The 22,991-nt window shown below is 42.2% G+C and overlaps 1 protein-coding gene across 1 annotated transcript; it reads right to left on the bottom strand.

Moving 5' to 3' along the window:
* Positions 1-21,128: 21,128 nt before the first annotated feature.
* Positions 21,129-21,860, bottom strand: LOC135572926 (uncharacterized; the record flags this gene model as incomplete). Its single annotated transcript, XM_065021813.1, has 1 exon — positions 21,129-21,860. A coding segment is annotated over one exon (717 nt), but the record flags the coding sequence as incomplete, so codon positions are not given.
* Positions 21,861-22,991: the final 1,131 nt, after the last annotated feature.

The raw sequence follows: 22,991 nt of genomic DNA, 5'->3' as shown, positions 1-22,991 counted from the left end.
GTTTATTGTCGTTATTAAATATGTTGAACACTAACCACGCTGCATTTTGATCCTCCTCTCCTTCAGCAGAAGAAAACCGTTACAACTTTCCATATAAAATAACAGTAATACTATTGGCTTTGGGCATTCTTTAGAATAATTATATTGTGTACATACTTTTCGTCCTATGTCAGGACATGTTTCTCTAATTTGTCGTGTGCATGATGCTCTTCCCATTTCCTGTGTTCGTCGTCATTTTGACCCCAGAATGCCAAAGGTATCATGACACACGTGTCTATGACTATGCTTCTATGTGTGTGTGAGCGCACACATATGTGCGTGAGTATGTGTCATATATATATATATATATATATATATACAATGCTATTTGGCATACCCCCGGCTTTCTCTTGGGCTATGTATAGACGATATGAGTCAGAAAATAAACGAATTAGACCCTGGGAACAATTATTCATCGAACGTGTAGCCATGGATAAGGCATTAATCGTCGCGCAGACTCGTTCTACCTGAATGACCCTTGGCCGATTTCCACTACAGCAAAAATATATTTTTCATTTAATTTTCTTGTCTCGAATTTCTCTCTCTCTCTCAAAAATACAGAGCCATAGATTTCTACTAGCTCTACGACTCTTTTATGTGTCAGCCTCATATGTCCCTGTATATGTCTTTACCATTCACTACTACAGACTCCCCAGCTGTTCAAATGAAATCTAACTTACAAAGTGACCACTACAACTGTACCCTATGAGGACATGATTTACTTGCTACTGTGACCTACAGTTAAAGTTGGAAGATTACATACACGTAGGATGGAGTCATTAAAAATCGTTTTTCAACCCCTCCACAAATGTCTTGTTAACAAACTATAGTTTTGACAAGTCGGTTAGGACATCTACTTTGTGCATGACACAAGTCATTTTTCCAACAATTGTTTACAGACCGATTATTTCACTTATAATTTAATGTATCACAATTCCAGTAGGTCAGAAGTTTACATACACTAAGTTGACTGTGCCTTTAAACAGCTTGGAAAATTCCAGAAAATTATGTCATGGCTTTAGAGGCTTCTGATAGGCTAATTGACATAGTTTGAATCAATTGGAGGTGTACCTGTGGATGTATTTCAAGACCTACCTTCAAACTCTGTGCATTTGCTTGACATTATGGGAAAATCTAAAAAAATAAGCCAAGGCCTCAGAAAAAAATTGTAGACCTCCACAAGTCTGGTTCATCCTTGGGAGAAATGTCCAAATGCCTGAAGGTAAACACATTAATCTGTACAAACAATAGTACGCACGTATAAACACCATGGGACCACGCAGCCGTCATACCGCTCAGGAAGGAGATGCCTTCTGTTTCCAAGAGATGAACGTACTTTGGTGCGAAAAGTGCAAATCAATCCCAGAACAACAGCAAGGACCTTGTGAAGATGCTGGAGGAAACAGGTACAAAAGTATCTATATCCACAGTAAAACGAGTCCTATATCAACATAACCTGAAAGGCCGCTCAGCAAGGAAGAAGTCACCGCTCCAAAACCTCCATAAAAAAGCCAGATTACGGTTTGCAACTGCACATGGGGACAAAGATCGTACTTTTTGGAGAAATGTCCTCTGGTCTGATGAAACAAAAATATAACTGTTTGGCCATAATGACCATTGTTATGTTTGGAGGGAAAAGGGGGAGGCTTGCCAGCCGAAGAACACCATCCCAACCGTGATGCACCTTGGTGGCAGCATCATGTTGTGGGGGTGCTTTGCTGCAGGAGTGACAAGTGCACTTCATATAATACAAGTGCACTTCACATAATAGATGGCTTCATGAGGGAGGAAAATGATGTGGATATATTGAAGCAACATCTCAAGACGTCAGTCAGGAAGTTAAACCTTGGTCGCAAATGGGTCTTCCAAATGGACAATAACCACAAGCATACTTCCAAAATTGTGGCAAAATGGCTTACGGACGACAACAGTCAAGGTATTTGTCACGACTTCTGCCGAAGTCGTTGCCTCTCCTTGTTCGGGCGGTGCTCGGCGTTCGACGTCACCGGTCTTCTAGCCATCATTGATCCTTTTTTCATTTTCCATTGGTTTTGTCTTGTCTTCCCACACACCTGTTTTCAATCCCATTCATTACCTGTTGTGTATTTAACCCTCTGTTTCCCCTCATGTCTTTGTCAGAGATTGATTTTGTTGTCTGTGTAGTGTGCTTGTTTGTATAGGTGCGCGTCTGGTCTTCGTACCCATGTTTTGTTTGTTTGTTTGTACATTTATTGTTATGGAGCATACTCGTGGAACTTTATTAAAAGATTCCATATTTAAACTCCATTTGACTCTCCTGCGCCTGACTTCCCTGCCACCTATTACACCTATGCGTGACAGTATTGGAGTGGCCATCACAAAGCCCAGACCTCAATCCCATAGAAAATGTGTGGCCAGAACTGAAAAAGCATGTGCGAGCAAGGAGGCCTACCTGACTCTGTTACACCAGCTCTGTCAGGAGGAATGGGCCAAAATTCACCCAACTTATTGTGGAAAGCTTGTGGAAGGCTACCCAAAACATTTGACCCAAGTTAAACAATTTAAAGGCAATGCTACCAAATACAAATTGAGGGTATGTAAACTTCTGACCCACTGGGAATGTGATGAAAGAAATAAAAGCTGAAATAAATAATTCTCTATAATTCTATTATTCTGATATTTCACATTCTTTAAAAAAAGTGATGATCCTAACTGACCTTAGACAGGGAATCTTTACCACGATTAAATGTCAGGAATTGTGGAAAAACTGAGTTTAAATGTATTTTGCTAAGGTGTATGTAAACTTCCGACTTCAACTGTATCTTAGACATTTGATATCTTGCATTTACTGGTCTAAGGCTGTGCCACCAGAGACTCTGGGCTCGAGCCCAGGCTCTGTCGCAGCCGGCCGCGTCCGGGAGGTCCATGGGGCGACGCATTATTGGCCTAGCGTCGTCCGGGTTAGGGAGGATTTGGCCGGTAGGGATATTCTTGTCTCATCGCGCACTAGCGACTCCTGTGGCAGACCGGCAGTGCACGCTGACCAGGACGCTAGGTTCAAGGTGTTTCCTCCGATACATTGGTGCGGCTGGCTTCCGGGTTGGATGTGCACTGTGTTAAGAAGCAGTGCGGCTTGGTTGGGTTGTGTTTTGGAGGACGCATGACTCTCGACCTTCGTCTCTCCCGAGCCCATATAGGAGTTGTAGCGATGAGACAAGACAGTAACTACTAACAATTGGATGCTACGAAAAAGGGGGGTAAAAATAAAATTTAAATAAATATGATTATGCTTATTTGGACAAATATTTTATCTCAGATTGTTCTGGCAACTCTCAACTCTTACTCCCAAATAACTTCATTGGGAGGAAGAATGTTTAGCATGCTTTTTACATTTATTGAAAAAAAATGTTGTTGAGAAAATCTTTTTTCTTAAAAAATGTGCAATTTTAGGCCCTTTTTAGACCTATACATTACAGGAGGTAAGACCCTATAATCAGTGAACTGTACATGATACAGACAACATGTTAGTGTCATTGTACTCCTTATACTGTGGTGTTCTCTCAAATATGGAGTATGTCTAGATTCTGAAATACAAATGTTCATGTTCATTTATTCAACATAAAAAAAATATAAATTGATTTTGATTTAGATGATTTTTTGACATTTTATTTGTAACAATATAATCTTCAAACACATCAAATGTCCAGAATGGGTTCTATGGTACTTTTAATAATATGACCCATAGGTCATCAATAACAAATCACAGCACTCCTTTAGGGTTGCACATTCAGCAAGTCACCAGCAGAGGAAGTTCCCTTTGAATCCATTTTCCCATTCACTGTGTTGGTGGTGCTCATAAAATGTATCACACATCAGAATTAGCAGGGAGCCCACTGTGTAAATGTGCTGTGCTTATAGAGTAAGTTGTTCAAAACAGTGTCTTACAATGAACAAAATCCAAAAGGGTAGTTGAGATATGAATATTTGGAATGTGTCAACATTTTTATTTCAGAATCTAGACATTCTGTATTTTAGAGCACATGGAGTATAATGACACTAAGATGTTGTCTGTGTCATACACGGTTCACCGGTATAAAAAAAGTTAAAATGTCCACATTCATCCTGATTTTCAAAAAAAAATTTGTGATACAAATAAAAAAAGCAAAAAAGTTTCTATGTGAGAATTGCCAGAACAATCTGAGATACCAAAAATATTTCTGCTCCCGCTGGCATGGAATTGCACTTTACAAGTTCCATCTTACAGTTAGTCTGACATATATGTCTCTCTCTCTCTCTCTCTCTCTCTCTCTCTCTCTCTCTCTCTCTCTCTCTCTCTCTCTCAAATGTTGGCTTGAAATGTTGCATCCATTTTCTCAGTGTGAACACCCTCACACTCCACTTCTTCTCATATGCAACAATGACAGACCATTAACAATAAGAGAGACTATTCACGCGTTCATGGGATGCGTCCCAACTGGCAACCTATTAACTACATATTGCACTACTTTTATTCAAGACATATTGCGCCATTGCCAGTTGGGACACAGACATCTCGGTCTGCTGGGTTAATGTCCATTAAAATAAAATGCCAAGCAGGATTTCACTTTGTGACCCCAATCATACCTTGCTTTGGGAGGGAGCCAAAGCAACATGTGTGAGTGTGTGTGAGGGAGAGAGGCCTCGGAGAAAGAACCCACAATCCTATTACTTTATTCTTTTATGGTTGCAGAACCAATGATTCTGCAAGTGCAAGGTTTCTTTAAAGATATGAATGCACAATGCAATGTTTTGAACATTGGACAGCCTGTGTTACAAGTGATGACCGTTTTGAGTTTTGTGTCTAGAGTTTTGAAAAATGACCACAAGGTTCTGAAATTAGTGCCAAAGGGATTGTAAAAAACTGTATCCTCATTCTAACATGTTTATTATATTCTACTGAACCATTTACTTTACGTTCGTATTCTTATCTTTTCTTATTTCTTATTGCTATTGCATTGTCGAGAAGGAACCTGCAAGTAATTTCTGCATTTGGTTGGACGGTGTGTACCATGTGTATCCCGTACATACAACTAATAAAACTTGAAACACACACACATACACACACACACACACACACACACACACACACACACACACACACACACACACACACACACACACACACACACACACACACACACACTAACAGGATTTAGAAAAGGCTACAATTTACACTTTAATCAAGACTGTTAAATTATCCGAGCTCCGTGTAGCAAAACAGATTTATCATGTCCACTTTCTTAACTCACAAAAGAATGTCATACTGTCCAACGCTGATATGAAATTATGCATTTTATCAGAAAGGGGCTCTGGCAATCCATTTACAAGCTTTACAAAGACAGAGAGGGGAGGGGGGGGCTGAGGTAGATGGAGAGAGAGAGAATAAAGAGTGGGAGAGAGGGGGGATAGGGAGAGAAATTGAAAGAGAGTGAGAAAATCACCAAGTAATTGCACCTGGTGTGAGTCATTGCAGGTGTTTTAAAGAGCTCTTTCCATTTAAGTCTTGACGCAACCATATGAATGGGCAGTATGTCGTGACACACACACACACACACACACACACACACACACACACACACACACACACACACACACACACACACACACACACACACTAACAGGATTTAGAAAAGGCTACAATTTACACTTTAATCAAGACTGTTAAATTATCCGAGCTCCGTGTAGCAAAACAGATTTATCATGTCCACTTTCTTAACTCACAAAAGAATGTCATACTGTCCAACGCTGATATGAAATTATGCATTTTATCAGAAAGGGGCTCTGGCAATCCATTTACAAGCTTTACAAAGACAGAGAGGGGAGGGGGGGCTGAGGTAGATGGAGAGAGAGAGAATAAAGAGTGGGAGAGAGGGGGGATAGGGAGAGAAATTGAAAGAGAGTGAGAAAATCACCAAGTAATTGCACCTGGTGTGAGTCATTGCAGGTGTTTTAAAGAGCTCTTTCCATTTAAGTCTTGACGCAACCATATGAATGGGCAGTATGTCGTGACACACACACACACACACACACACACACACACACACACACACACACACACACACATACACACACACACACACACACACACACACACACACACTACACACAGAGTCATGCTACACACCCATCACAACTGCTGCTACCAGACTTTTATTATGATTTCACAATACTGCACAATTTAAACCCTTGCCCTCCAATCCCCCAAACACACACACACACACACACACACACAAACAGGATTTAGAAAAGCCTACAATTTACACCCTTATCAAGACTGTTACATTTCCCCAGCTCCATGTAGCAAAACAGATTTCCATGTCCACTTCCTTAACCGTAGGCAGTAGTACACTAAACTTAAATACGCTGAAGTGGTGAACCAATCCAAATGCATGATGTGTAACTAAGAGCAGTGCTTTACATAATCAAGTGGAAAGAAAGCTGCATTTAGCAGACCATAGTTACACGTGCACACACACACACACACACACACACACACACACACGCATGCACACAGTTATCACTACTGTACACACAGCCCGAACACTCACTTGATTATGCAACAGACAGAGGAGGAGTTAGGGAGTGGAAGAGAGAGGGTAGGTAAAGAACACACAGTCATGTGTTTATTACTGACTCAGAGAAGAGCTGATGTACTAGGGCTTTCAGAAACAGAGAAGGAAATAGAGAGAGATGGGGAGAGAGACAGAATGGAGAGAAGGAAAGAGAGAAAGAAACAGCAATAGGCAGGGAACGACAGAGAGAGAGAGAGAGAGAGAGAGAGAGAGAGATGCTAGGAGACACATTGAGCCAGAGAGTGATAGTGTCAGAGGAGAGAAAGAGCAATATAGAGAGAAATACCCAGTAAGAAATAGTAAGAAAGAGAAATAAGAGACAGAGAGGAAGAGAGATATTGAGAGGATAGAGAACCACAGAGTCTGAGAGCCTCCAGTGAGAGAGAGAAAGTGAGTGAGCGAAAGAGAGATCAACAGTGAGGTCTCCAGTGAGAGTTTGAGTCAGGCTGAGGGACTCTGTGTACTCTGTGGCTAAAGGTCTCAGGACTCACAAGGATACTAAGTGACTCCCTGTCCCTGTTCTGACACACACACCCCAAACCAACCCTCTCTGAATCATGGGCACGCAGACACACACACACACACACACACACACACACACACACACACACACTGAATCCAGTTAACGTCATCCTCGGGGAGCACCCAAAGGAGAGAGGGGAGAGATGGGAAAATCTGATGCAGCACTCTAGTGTGAATGAGCAATTGAAGTCTCCTCTCTTCTAAAACCACAGCCTCTGGGCAATTCCATGCCAGTGTAGGCCAAAAATATTTTTCGTTTCTTAGGTTGCTCTGGCAATTCTCGCATAAAAACGTATTTTGTATCACAACCCATTTTTGAGAAAATCATGACGATTCTGGAAATTCTAGGCCCTTTTTAGCCCTATACATGCCTCCTGTAAGACCTTATGATCTGTGAACCTACATGATACAGACAACATCTTGGTTTCATTATACTCCTTATAGTGCTGTCACGCCCTGACCTTAGAGAGACGTTTTATTTCTCTATTTGGTTAGGTCAGGGTGTGATCTGGGGTGGGCATTCTATGTTGTGTATTTCTATGTTGGCCTGATATGGTTCCCAATCAGAGACAGCTGTTTATCGTTGTCTCTGATTGGGGATCATATTTAGGCAGCCATTTTTCCCACTTTCTGGTGTTGGATCTTGTCTACATTTAGTTGCCTGAGTGCACAACAGTAGCTTCACTTTTCGTTTGGTTGTTGTTTTTGTTCAGTGAGTTTCGGTTTATTAAAATTTTGTGGAACTCTACTCACGCTGCGCCTTGGTCTCATCATTACGACGAACGTGACAACTGCTCTCTAAAATATGATGTATGTCCCGATTCTGAAATACAATTTTCACATTCATTTACTCAAAATTAAACATATGAATATATATTTTTTTAAATGTACCCTTTTTGATTTAGTTCATTTTAAAACATTGTTTGGAACAATATACTCTACAAGTGTGTCACATTTCCATAGTGGGCTCTCTGGTAATTTATAAAATATTATACATTTAAGGATAACCACCAACACAGTGAATGGGAAAATGGATTCAAAGGGAACTCCTTTGTGCAACCCTAAAGGAGTGCTGTGATTGGTTAATGAACAATAATGTCAATTTCTATGTGTGAAATTAGTCATATCATTAAAAGTACCAGAGAGCCCACTATGGAAATTTGACAATGTAACATATTGTTACAAATATAAAATGTAAAAATATAGCTAAATCAAAAAGATTCATTTTGAGATCATATTTTGTATTTCAGATTTTGTATTTCAGAATCTAGAAATACTCCATATTTGTGAGAACAAAGGAGTATAATGACACCAATATGTTGTCTGTATCATGTACGGTTCACAGATCATAGAAACTCATAGGAGGCATGTATAGGTCTAAAAAGGGCCTAAAATGGCCACTTTCATGATTTTCAAAAAAATTGTTAGTGATACCAATGTAAAAAGCCTGTCAAACCCTTCATTCCAATGACGTTACTATGTGAGAATTGCCAGAACCATCTGAGATACCACAAATATTTCCGGACTACGCTGGCGTGGAATCACCACTGTCTGTATCACCACACACTTTTTCTGACTGGTCTAATAGAAAAAGTATGCTCTGTCACATCAGTTTATTGCAGTGGGTTTGGTGGATTTATTCTTGTAAGTTTCTGTCATGTGCTCACTGAAACTGGTATGGAATAGGAGTTTTGGGATCAAGTTGTAGCAGCAAGTAAAACAAGTGAGAGGAAACATTTCAACGGGTCGACCGTTTGCAAAGAGGCGCGAGAAATGAGTCACCAGGATGTATGATGGTGTTTTTAGGAATGGGTTGCCTATGGGTTGGAAAGGGGGTTAGGGTTTATCAGTCAGGGCTGATAGATAGGCAGGCAAAGAGACAGACCAATGTTTAAGAGGATAATTGTTTTCACAGCCCATATTACTGGCAGGTAGCCTTCCAGTCTCAAACATGATGTTTAATTTGGCTGCTTGCCATTGGATGCTTTGGTTAAGTCAAAGGATAATGGAATGCTGCGAGGGGTCTTTGGTTGGATGGTTGAATTGCTCTTAAATGCATGCTGTCACGACCTCCGCTGAAGTCGGCTCCTCTCCTTGTTAGGGCAGCGTTCGGCAGTCGACGTCACCGGCTTTCTAGCCATCGCTGCTCCATTTTTCATTGTTCCATTTGTTTTGTCTTGTTCCCTGTACACCTGGTTTTCATTCCCTAATCACACTGCATGTATTTATTCCTCTGTTCCCCTCCATGTCTTTGTGTGAAATTGTTTGTTGTTATGTGGTTATTGTGATGCGCCAGGCTATATTTCCATGTTCCGTGTTTGTGCACGTTGTATGTTTATTTGGTACATTAGCTTTGGTGAGTGATTTTTCGCGCTTTGCACTTTTGCCTTTTTGCTGGAGGTTTTGACGCCGTTTGCATCCGTCTGTTTGGCGGCGGATAATTTTAGGAAGAGACGGTCCAGATTGTCAATAAAGTGTGCGCCTGTTCACAACTCACTGCTCTCCTGCACCTGACTTCGCCACCAGTACACACACCCATGACACATGCTCTTCAACCGATTGCTTCCGGCATCCGCCCGCCTAGCATCACTACTCTGGACGGTTCGGACTTAGAATACGTGGACAACTATAAATACCTAGATGTCTGGTTAGACCGTAAACTCTCCTTCCAGACTTCTATTAAGCATCTCCAATCCAAAATTAAATCTAGAATCGGCTTCCTATTTCGCAACAAAGCCTCTCACTCATGCTGCTAAACATACTCTCGTAAAACTGACTATCCTGCCGATCCTTGACTTCGGTGAGGTCGTTTACAAAATAGCTTCCAACACTCTTCTCAGCAAAATTGGATGCAGTCTATCACAGTGCCATGTGTTTTGTCACCAAAGCCCCATATACTACCCACAAATGCAACCTGTATGCTCTCGTTGGCTGGTCCTTCCTACATATTCGCCGCCAAACCCACTGGCTCCAGGTCATCTATAAGTCTTTGCTAGATAAAGCTCCAACTTATCTCAGCTCACTGGTCACCATAGCAACATCCACCCGTAACACGCGCTCCAGCAGGTATATCTCACAAGTCACCCCCAAAGCCAATTGCTCCTTTGGCTGCCTTTCCTTCCATTTCTATGCTGCCAATGACTGGAACGAATTGCAAAAATCACTAAAGTTGGAGACTTATATCTCCCTCACTAACTTCAAGCATCGGCTGTCAGAGCAGCTTACCGATTGCTGCAGCTGTACACAGCCCATCTGTAAATAGCCCATCCAACCTACTATCTCATCCCCATATTTGTTTTTTTCTGCTCTTTTGCACACCAGTATTTCTACTTGCACATCCTCATCTACACACCTATCACTCCGGTGTTACTTGCTAAATTGTAATTACTTCAGCACTATGGCCTATTTATTGCCTTACCTCCTTACTTTATTTGCACACACTGTATACAGATTTTCTATTGTGTTATTGACTGTACGTTTGTTAATCCCATGTGTAACTCTGTGTTGTTGTTTTTGTCGCACTGCTTTGCTTTATCTTGGCCACGTCCCAATTGTAAATGTGAACTTGTTCTCAACTGGCCTACCTAGTTAAATAAAGGTGAAAAAAATAATCTATACAGACATGAGATTCGCCAAACCTGTCACACCCTGATCTGGTTCACCTGTCTTGTGCTTGTCTCCAACCACCTCCAGGTGGGAGGAGATATTTTCCTATTATCCCCTGTGCATTTATACCTGTGTTTTCTGTTGTCTGTTGCCAGTTCGTCTTGTCTCGTCAAGCCTACCAGCGTGTTTTTCCCGTATTCCTGTTTCTCTCTAGCCCTTGTTTTTCAAGTTTTGCCAGTTTTACCTACTCTCCCTGCCCTGACCCTGAGCCTACCTGCCGTTCTGTACTTGTCTGACACTGCCCTGAATTACTGACCTCTGCCTGCCATGACCCTGAGCCTGCCTGCCGTTCTGTACCTTTCTGACTCTGACCTGGATTACCGACCTCTGCCTGCCCTGACCCTGAGCCTGCCTGCCGTTCTGTACCTTTCTGACTCTGACCTGGATTACCGACCTCTGCCTGCCCTTGACCTGTCGCCTGATTGCCCCCTGTTTTGTTAATAAACATCTGTGATTCGAACTGTCTGCTTCTGGGTCTTATCCTGAGGTCTGATAAAACCCTTATCTAAGGGCTGACAGATGAGAGGCGTGGTACGGACAAAAACACACGGAAAGATGCGTATACACACAAGTTTGGGGTGACATACAAACACACACGCACTGTGACTCAGCAGTTCAATGGGTCATGCAATGCCAGAGGGACAATGACACACCTGCCGTACCCACAAAACACACTACTGGGTCAGAGAGAGAGGGGAGTGAGAGAGACAGAGAGAGCGGATTTGAAGGGAAATCCAAGGAGATAAGGATATGAATGAGGTTATAAGTTAGTACATATTTTAAAAACGGTCTGAGGCACACAGCGGTCCTTTTAATTTGAGTTCTTCACTAGACTATTACTTTCATTTCGGAAGAGTCTCTCGGTTTTGCTGGGGAAAAACATTTGCTCTGTATACTAGAAATATCAGGAGACCATCCTGATGTTAGTGTGCTATATGACCCCAGCCATTATCACCATGGCTGCTGTAGGTCAATTCACCTCAGTCGATCTACAAGCACATAGCCTATTAGCTATTCAATTGCAACGTTGTAGGCTACCCCTGAAAGGGGGGATATGAGAAATGATTCAGACCGAATGTAACATCAGCAACGAAACATATCTTGAAACATTTTGTCCAGCATTTTGTCCAGCATCTCGCAAACACACCGTCAGCAGCGCGTCTAGACTAGTTGCCGACTGCGAGCTGGGGTAGTTAGAGCTGGGGTAGTTAGTTTCATGTCGAGATGGAGGAGTTAGCCGTTTGAGAGTGTGGTGAATGTGCTGCTAAAATGGAAAATCCGGGGAAGCAAATCCGGGGGACGCAGGCGAACATAACGAACAAACCACTGTTCATTATTCCACTCCTTTGCAAAGAGGCAGGCGTTTTTAGAACTCAGTCAGATCAAGAATATAAGCATTCTGAGCTTTGATCAAAGCTGGGAGCAATATTTAGATGTTGACCATTAACAGTTTTTTTCTTTATTGTATACGTATATACACTACCGTTCAAAAGTTTGGGGTCAGATAGTAATTTCCTTGTTTTTGAAAGAAAAGCTCATTTTGTTGTCCATTAAAATAACATAAAATAGATTACATTTCTAAGTGAACCCAAACTTTTGAAAGGTGGTGTACAGCACCAGTCAAAGGTTTGGACACACTTACTCATTCAAGGGTTTTTCTTCGTGTTTACTATTTTCTACATTGTAGAATAATAGTGAAGACGTCAAAACTATGAAGTAACACATATGGAATCATGTGGTAACCAAAAAAAGTGTTAAACAAATCAAAATATATTTTTTGAGATATATACAGTGCCTTGCGAAAGTATTCGGCCCCCTTGAACTTTGCGACCTTTTGCCACATTTCAGGCTTCAAACATAAATATATAAAACTGTATTTTTTGTGAAGAATCAACAACAAGTGGGACACAATCATGAAGTGGAACGACATTTATTGGATATTTCAAACTTTTTTAACAAATCAAAAACTGAAAAATTGGGCGTGCAAAATTATTCAGCCCCTTTACTTAAGTTAATACTTTGTAGCGCCACCTTTTGCTGCGATTACAGCTGTAAGTTGCTTGGGGTATGTCTCTATCAGTTTTGAACATCGAGAGACTGAAATTTTTTCCCATTCCTCCTTGCAAAACAGCTCGAGCTCAGTGAGGTTGGATGGAGAGCATTTGTGAACAGCAGTTTTCAGTTCTTTCCACAGATTCTCGATTGGATTCAGGTCTGGACTTTGACTTGGCCATTCTAACACCTGGATATGTTTATTTTTGAACCATTCCATTGTAGATTTTGCTTTATGTTTTGGATCATTGTCTTGTTGGAAGACAAATCTCCGTCCCAGTCTCAGGTCTTTTGCAGACTCCATCAGGTTTTCTTCCAGAATGGTCCTGTATTTGGCTCCATCCATCTTCCCATCAATTTTAACCATCTTCCCTGTCCCTGCAGAAGAAAAGCAGGCTCAAACCATGATGCTGCCACCACCATGTTTGACAGTAGGGATGGTGTGTTCAGGGTGATGAGCTGTGTTGCTTTTACGCCAAACATAACGTTTTGAATTATTGCCAAAAAGTTCAATTTTGGTTTCATCTGACCAGAGCACCTTCTTCCACATGTTTGGTATGTCTCCCAGGTGGCTTGTGGAAAACTTTAAACAACACTTTTTATGGATATCTTTAAGAAATGGCTTTCTTCTTGCCACTCTTCCATAAAGGCCAGATTTGTGCAATATACGACTGATTGTTGTCCTATGGACAGAGTCTCCCACCTCAGCTGTAGATCTCTGCAGTTCATCCAGAGTGATCATGGGCCTCTTGGCTGCATTTCTGATCAGTCTTCTCCTTGTATGAGCTGAAAGTTTAGAGGGACGGCCAGGTCTTGGTAGATTTGCAGTGGTCTGATACTCCTTCCATTTCAATATTATCGCTTGCACAGTGCTCCTTGGGATGTTTAAAGCTTGGGAAATCTTTTTGTATCCAAATCCGGCTTTAAACTTCTTCACAACAGTATCTCGGACCTGCCTGGTGTGTTCCTTGTTCTTCATGATGCTCTCTGCGCTTTTAACGGACCTCTGAGACTATCACAGTGCAGGTGCATTTATACGGAGACTTGATTACACACAGGTGGATTGTATTTATCATCATTAGTCATTTAGGTCAACATTGGATCATTCAGAGATCCTCACTGAACTTCTGGAGAGAGTTTGCTGCACTGAAAGTAAAGGGGCTGAATAATTTTGCACGCCCAATTTTTCAGTTTTTGATTTGTTAAAAAAGTTTGAAATATACAATAAATGTCGTTCCACTTCATGATTGTGTCCCACTTGTTGTTGATTCTTCACAAAAAAATACAGTTTTATATCTTTATGTTTGAAGCCTGAAATGTGGCAAAAGGTCGCAAAGTTCAAGGGGGCCGAATACTTTCGCAAGGCACTGTATATTTAGAGAAATATTTGAGATTCTTCAAAGTAGCCACCCTTTTCCTTGAGGACAGCTGTGCACACTCTTGGCATTCTCTCAACCAGCTTCACCTGGAATGCTTTTCCAACATTTTTGCAGGAGTTCCCACATATGCTGAGCACTTGTTGGCTGATTTTCCTTCACTCTGCGGTCCAACTCATCCAAAACCATCTCAATTGGGGTGAGGTAGGGTGATTGTGGAGGCCAGGTCATCCGATGCAGCACTCCATCACTCTCCTTCTTGGTCAAATAGCCCTTACACAGCCTGGAGGGTCATTGTCCTGTTGGGTCATTGTCCTATTGTCCTATGATAGTCCCACCAAGCGCAAACCAGATGGGATGGCGTATCACTGCAGAATGCTGTGGTAGCCATGCTGGTTAAGTGTGCCTTGAATTTAAATAAATCACAGAACGTGTCACCAGCAAAGCACCCCCATACCATCACTCTTCCTCCTCCATGCTTCATGGTGGGAACCACACATGCGAAGATCATTCGTTTACCTACTCTGCGTCTCACAAAGACGGTTTGAAGCAAAAATCTCAAATTTGCACTCATCAGACCAAAGGCCAGATTTCCACCTGTGTAATGTACATTGCTTGTGTTTCTTGGCCCAAGTAAGTATCTTATTATTATTGGTGTCCTTTAGTAGTGGTTTCTTTGCAGCAATTCGACCATGAAGGCCTCATTCACGCAGTATCCTCTGAACAGTTCATGTTGAGATGTCTGTTACTTGAACTCTGCGAAGCATTTATTTGGGCTGCAATCTGAGGCTGGTAACTCCAATGAATATTCTCTACAGCAGAGGTAACTCTGGGTCTTCTTATCCTGTGGCGGTCCTCATGAGAGCCAGTTTCATCACAGCGCTTGATGGTTTTTGCGACTGCACTTGAAGAAACGTTCAAAGTTCTTGACATTTTCCAGATTGACTGACCTTCATGTATTAAAGTAATGCTGGACTGTCATTTCTCTTTGCTTATTTGAGCTGTTCTTGCCATAATATGGACTTGGTCTTTTACCAAATAGGGCTATCTTCTGTATACCACCCCTACCTTGTTACAACACAACTGATTGGCTCAAATGAATTAAGAAGGAAAGAAATGACACAAATGAACTTTTAACAAGGCACACCTGTTAATTGAAATGCATTCCAGGAGAATGCCAAGAGTGTGCAAAGCTGTCATCAAGGCAAAGGGTGGCTACTTTGAAGAATCTCAAATATAAAATATATTTGGATTATTTGAACACTTTTTTGGTTACCACATGATTCCATATGTGTTATTTCATTGGTTTGATGTCTTATTCCACAGTGTAGAAAATAGTGAAAAATAAAGAAAACCCTTGAACGGGTATATGTGTCCTAACTATTGACTGGTCCTGTATATATACTGTATATCCGGACCTCGGAGTCCTCATTATGTAGTTACGGCCATGATAGAGAAGTACAAATAAATGTATTGTCATACCCGTGGTATACGGTCTGATATACCAAAGCTGTCAGCCAAACAGCATTCAGGGCTCGAACCACCCAGTTTATAATGCAGTACACAGCAGGATCATGGAGTTAGATAGCTAACTTGCCTTGATATTTTTTAGAAAGATAAGCTTGAAATAGGCATGGTCTAATTGATTTAACAAATGAAAAGACATATGCAAGCTTTTTTATCCATATCAGTGCCGAGGCCCAAGCAAAAATCGACTTTTCATTTCATTTATCTGCATGACCAGCCCTTGTATTTAGTCGCACAATGAAGTGTTTCAGCGTGTTCTTTTCGGGACAACCAGGCTACAAGTACAACACAAAACAGATTGACATAAACAGTTGCTTGCATGAGTGTTAATTGACAAATGTCAATAAAAGAAGGTTTGCCAAAGCAAAAGCCAGGTAAAAATGAATTTATAATGATTTTTTTTACACCAGATACAAACATACACGTAAAAACATCAACTGACGGACGTACACAAACAACGACTACATCTCATCTGCCCCAGACATGCTCATTCTGTACCCCCATCCCTAGTTGCAACATTGTTTTTTGTCACATCGCCTTAAATTGTACCAATTTGTTTTTCTCTGTCGCCCATGCTATTTCAATAGTTCAATAATATTTATATGAACGCTGTAAGTACAGAAAATGTTTGCTCAGTGGGAAAGTAATGTCCAACTCGTCAGTGACAACTCTGTGGCGATTGGCGTTTGTGACAGCAACATTTTGAGCGTATTACAATATTATAGACACTATGTCCTGGGATTTCCTATGATCTTCTATGTAGACGGCTCTTGTGTAGCTTGTGAGTGTCATAGAGCAAAACAGGCGTTTTTGGAAGAAAGAAAAAAAGACCCGGCCCCGGTCCCCTTCCAGATCCGCCCTTATCTCACAAGCACCGCTAAATCTCGGCCCCCTCTAATCACACTAAAAAAACAATGTTTAAAAGAGGTTAGAAGTCCTAAATCACACCGGCTTGGGTTAATGAACCATAAAATCAATAGTTATTTCTGGTTGCTTATCAAAGTTAGCTGGCTATCTCATTGATCCTGCTTTGTGGTACTGTATACCCCTCTGATGTGTCAGGTCCGAATTGACTTAGACAGGTTACGTAAAAGTCTGGGTGTGTTCCGTCCTGTGTGTGAGTTTGTGTGTGTTTCGGTTTGTGTGTTTATACAAGCGTGTGTGCGTTAATACGAGCGCGTGCTGTGTGTGAACTGTGCGCTGTGTGTTTAAGATACAGTATCAGTCCAGAGTCTGTACATATTGTGGTTATAACCACCACAACCTCTCCCAATAACTTACCAGAACGACACCAACATGCAGGCTCACACTAGCCAGGCAGACACCAAATACAACATTTTCTTTCAGTAAATAAAAACCTGAATTGTTGCCAGTTGTGGTCAATTACCAAAGACACACCCCACGGGGACGTTCTTTTCACGCAGTCTCCAGAAGTGGAAACAAAAGCATGACGTTAATTTAACATTGATGCTGGTTTGTGTTTGTAGAACTGGTAACCCAGCAGTATTGTTGGCTAGAGGCCAAATATGACAAAGTTACAATAAATGTTGACTCTACCAGTTAGAGCTTTGTCTCTACTCTCTTCAATTGTTCATCCATTTTGACTGCACCTACACTTGAAGTGGCGATATGACCAGGAAAACTCAGGGCCCTACTTACAGCCTGTAATATAAACTAAAATAGTTATAAAAAATTTCCCTGGAGTGGAAAAACTCAGGGCTCAAGCTACTATTACTCCAAAATTGGGCAATCACACATAGACCAGGTTGAAATTACTCCAGTCGTTGGCCTGGCACTTTCTTTAAGAGTGAGTGGGTATGTCGGACTCGTCTAGCCAAATTCTTTACACGTTAGGCTCTGTCGGCCAGCCGCACTTATCAATGTCAAAACAATGCCTTCCCTCCTCTGTATCACCATTGTTTGTGTCCCAAATGACACCCTATTCCCTATATAGGGCACTGGGTCCTGGTCAAAAGTAGAGCACTATATAGGGAAAAGGGTCCCATTTGGGAAGCAGCCATTGATCAGAAAATCTTCCACTTTCCCATTCAAAACACAAGCACCTTCCCTTCCAGTAGGGCTGACACATCATTTCTTGGAATCTTCAACAGACAACGGTGTCCAACTGGAGAATTTGACAAAGTACACTTTGTTGACCCTCCAGTAGAATTCCACTAATTTCTAGCTATCTAGAAATGTGTGGGGACGTGTGTGCATTGCCATTTCATGCTCTTCCTTGTGTGTGTGTGCATGCATGTCCTTATTACTAACCACTGACACCATAGCTATTCTCTCTCTGGGGAGGGTTCAGGAAATGTTATTTTCCCCATGACAATTTCACCTCCTTATTCACTTCCTGTTGTTGAGTCTGGTTCGCTGGGCAAGCAACCACCGTTATCAGACAAAAATGAATACTAATGTCAGAAAAATGTGAATATTCCTGTAAGGGTCATCGGCACTGTCATTATTACAAAGCAGAATTACTGTAGGAAAAGTTTTTTGTTCAAACAGCAATTTCACAACTTTCATTGAAATGTCCTGTTTTCCACAATAATTTGTAACATACTTCGTAGCTAACTCTTAGTCACTTTCAATTTTCACATTTTTCATTGGGTAATTCATTTTCATTGGGTAATTCACTTTCATTGGGTAATTCATTGTCATCTTTATTTCTAAGTATGCCTGCTTGAACATTATTAGTGAATACTATGATATTACTGATTACTACTCCTGCAACTTTCTGTCACATCTTCGCTGCTTATGGATATCTGTTACTCAACGAGAGTCAGAGGATGAGTAGGAGTCAGGGAGACGGGGTCAGCATTTCTGACAGGATTGTCCTTTTTGAGGGAATGCCCATTCCTCCTGTTCGTCATGTGTCTCCCTCTAATCACCCTTTCCTCTAACTTCCCCTCCTTTCATTGTTTATCTAGTCATTCCTCCCCCGCACATCACATCCCTCCATTTCCCCGTCCCCCATCCCTCGCTCCCAGACCATCTGTCCTTAGACCTATGCCCACGATCTCTCTCTTCCTCGCTTCTTTTCTCAGTTGTTTATTTATTTGCCATCACGACCACAACAATAATAATATCCAGATTTCCTCTTGGTTACATAACAGTGTAGGCTACTTTATGTGTATATGTGTTATCTTGACAACTAGCCAAAATAAGCACAGACCAAATAGATAAGTCTATTTTAGTCTTCATTTGGATGAACTATTGTCACTTTCATTGTCGTTTTCTTCTACGCTTTTAGAAAAAAAGGGTTCTGAAAGGGTTCTCCGGCTGTCCCCATAGGAGAACCCTTTTTGGGTTCTATGTAAAACCGTCTATAGAAAGGGTTCTACATGGAACCCAAAAGGGTTCTACCTGCAACCAAAAATGGTTCTTCAAAGGGTCTCCTGGGGACAGCCGTAGAACCCTTTAAGGTTCTAGATAGCACCTTTTTTTCTAAGAGTATACCACACCCATAAAGTAAGAGTTCAGAAAAGGGATTTAACAGTGAATTGTGATAGAAGAACAAATAAAGAAATAACTTTTTTCAATTTTCATTCAGAATAGGTTGGCCCGTTGCGCAATATATCTTTTTGGCCTTGCCCAAGCTGTTCTCTTCATTCTTGAGTCATTGTGTTTTTCTCATACCACTGTCATTGCTTAATTTATCCTTCTTTACTTATTTAAGAGATCATATTGTTAGAGTTCAGAAGCTGATTCATTGAAATACATTAAATAGCTGTTCCATTGCAGTAGCAAAGTCAAGTGGATTGATTGGAAAAGGTTGAGCATAGAAGTTTTTAAACAGTTAGTCATTCTTTCTAAATGTCTAGGAGTTGTTATACACAGCATACATATGGAAGTTTAAAGTGACAACAGATGGATTGCAGTTATTACTCTACAGCTGATTCAGGTTGTATGTGAGACCCCTGTCACGCAAAATTACGGCAAGAAAATTCCACAGCGGTTGCTTTTGATCATTGTCATGTTGAAATGTGAACCATCTTCCCATTTTCAACTTCTTGGCAGAGGGCTGCAGGTTCTTCTCAAGAAAATGTTGGTATTTTGCACTGTCCATTTTCCCTTCTTTCCTGACAAGTGCTCCTGTCCCTGCTGAAGAAAAACACCCCCACAACAGGATGCTGCCACCGCTGTTGTCACGACTTCCGCCGAAGTCGGGTCCTCTCCTTGTTCAGGCGACGCTCTGCGGTCGGCCTTCTAGCCATCATCGATCCACTTTTCATTATCCATTTGTTTTGTCTTGTGTTTCCACATACCTGGTTTCAATTCCCTCATTTACTTGTTGTGTATTTAACCCTCTGTTCCCCCCATGTCTTTGTGTGGGATTGTTTATTGTAGTGCTTGTGCATGTTCTCCGTGAGCGCACAACAGGTTATTTTGTGCCTATTTATCTTGTTGTTCTGGATGCCGTTGGTTTTGCTTAATAAGTCTCTGGTTATTACCCAGTTCTGCTCTCCTGCTCCTGACTTCTCTGCCGCCAATTGCGCACCCCGCTACAGCTGTGCTTTACTGTAGACATGGTGTTCTTTGGGTGGAAGATGTATTGAGTTTTTGCCAGACATATCGTTTTGCGTTCAGACCAAAAAGTTCAATTTTGGTCTCATCTGACCACAGCACCTTTTGCCACTTGGTCTCAGCATCTACAATGTGCTTTTTGGCAAAGCTCAAACGAGACTTGATGTGACTTTTTTTGAGAAGTGTTTTTTTTCTTGCCACCCTCCCATAGAGGCCAGATTTGTGGAGCACTTCTGATATTGTGGTCCCATGCACACATTGACCCGTCTTTGCCATAAAGGCCAGAAGCTCCTTCCAAGTCGCATTTGGCTTCTTAGTAGCCTCTCTGATCCGTCTCCTCCTTACCCAGTCATCCAGTTTGGAGAGAGGCCTGATCTATGCAGGGTTTGGGTGGTGCCATACGCCTTCCACTTCTTAATAATGTAAGGCAACATAAGGTGAACATTTTGAAAGGGGGTGGTGACTTTCTGTGTTTGTCATAATGTGTGGGTGTATTTTGTACTGACGCTTAATGGTTTTTCTATGCAATATACAGTATATCATACGTATGACAGCTTTTTTTTTCTCTTTCCACATTACTCTATGACTGTCCCTAAAACTTTTCCTTAAAACCACAGAAGCTTAGCCGTTTCTCTTTCTCTGTGGTATAGTAGAAACAAAACACATTGTCACAGATTCTTTCTCAATGCATATTTACATTTACATTTAAGTCATTTAGCAGACGCTCTTATCCAGAGCGACTTACAAATTGGTGCGTTCACCTTAAGACATCCAGTGGAACAGCCACTTTACAATAGTGCATCTAAATCTTTTAAGGGGGGGTGAGAAGGATTACTTTATCCTATCCTAGGTATTCCTGAAAGAGGTGGGGTTTCAGGTGTCTCCGGAAGGTGGTGATTGACTCCGCTGTCCTGGCGTCGTGAGGGAGTTTGTTCCACCATTGGGGGGCCAGAGCAGCGAACAGTTTTGACTGGGCTGCGCGGGAACTGTACTTCCTCAGTGGTAGGGAGGCGAGCAGGCCAGAGGTGGATGAACGCAATGCCCTTGTTTGGGTGTAGGGCCTGATCAGAGCCTGGAGGTACTGAGGTGCCGTTCCCCTCACAGCTCCGTAGGCAAGCACCATGGTCTTGTAGCGGATGCGAGCTTCAACTGGAAGCCAGTGGAGAGAGCGGAGGAGCGGGGTGACGTGAGAGAACTTGGGAAGGTTGAACACAAGGTGGGCTGCGGCGTTCTGGATGAGTTGTAGGGGTTTAATGGCACAGGCAGGGAGCCCAGCCAACAGCGAGTTGCAGTAATCCAGACGGGAGATGACAAGTGCCTGGATTAGGACCTGCGCTGCTTCCTGTGTGAGGCAGGGTCGTACTCTGCGGATGTTGTAGAGCATGAACCTACAAGAACGGGCCACCGCCTTGATGTTAGTTGAGAACGACAGGGTGTTGTCCAGGATCACGCCAAGGTTCTTAGCGCTCTGGGAGGAGGACACAATGGAGTTGTCAACCGTGATGGCGAGATCATGGAACGGGCAGTCCTTCCCCGGGAGGAAGAGCAGCTCCGTCTTGCCGAGGTTCAGCTTGAGGTGGTGATCCGTCATCCACACTGATATGTCTGCCAGACATGCAGAGATGCGATTCGCCACCTGGTCATCAGAAGGGGAAAGGAGAAGATTAATTGTGTGTCGTCTGCATAGCAATGATAGGAGAGACCATGTGAGGTTATGACAGAGCCAAGTGACTTGGTGTATAGCGAGAATAGGAGAGGGCCTAGAACAGAGCCCTGGGGGACGCCTGTGGTGAGAGCGCGTGGTGAGGAGACAGATTCTCGCCACGCCACCTGGTAGGAGCGACCTGTCAGGTAGGACACAATCCAAGCGTGGGCCGCGCCGGAGATGCCCAACTCGGAGAGGGTGGAGAGGAGGATCTGATGGTTCACAGTATCGAAGGCAGCCGATAGGTCTAGAAGGATGAGAGCAGAGGAGAGAGAGTTAGCTTTAGCAGTGCGGAGGGCCTCCGTGATACAGAGAAGAGCAGTCTCAGTTGAATGACTAGTCTTGAAACCTGACTGATTTGGATCAAGAAGGTCATTCTGAGAGAGATAGCGGGAGAGCTGGCCAAGGACGGCACGTTCGAGAGTTTTGGAGAGAAAAGAAAGAAGGGATACTGGTCTGTAGTTGTTGACATCGGAGGGATCGAGTGTAGGTTTTTTCAGAAGGGGTGCAACTCTCGCTCTCTTGAAGACAGAAGGGACGTAGCCAGCGGTCATATTTCAAATGTAGGACGGTTTTAGATCTATTTTCTTACTACATAACTCTATGACTAAAACTTTTCCTTCAAACTGCAGCTTTTTGGTTTCACTTTAGATCTGAGTAGCCTTGGGCCTGAACAGCCTGAGTAGAAATGTTGAATTAATTTATCTGAGAAAGTGGTTGGAAGGGAATTTTTTATATTGCATAAAAGCTGTTTGTCTTTCATCCAAAATGTATTTTGGGTTCATTCCTTTTCCAGAGTACCCCTAGTCTGTTTCCCGTAGTAACAGAACAGTGAGTTCCCATTCCCATGCTCATTTTATCTCACCTCAGAGAAAATGGAGTGGGCAGGTCAAACCAGATTTCCATTGCCAAACTAATAAGGAATGTACCAAATGAAGGGGTCTGGGGGTTTGTGGGTGGGATGATATTTTTAGATTTTTTAAA

This window comes from Oncorhynchus nerka, linkage group LG8, assembly GCF_034236695.1.
Source record: "Oncorhynchus nerka isolate Pitt River linkage group LG8, Oner_Uvic_2.0, whole genome shotgun sequence".
Taxonomy (NCBI): Eukaryota; Metazoa; Chordata; class Actinopteri; order Salmoniformes; family Salmonidae; genus Oncorhynchus; species Oncorhynchus nerka.
This window is presented reverse-complemented; position numbering and strand designations above follow the sequence as displayed.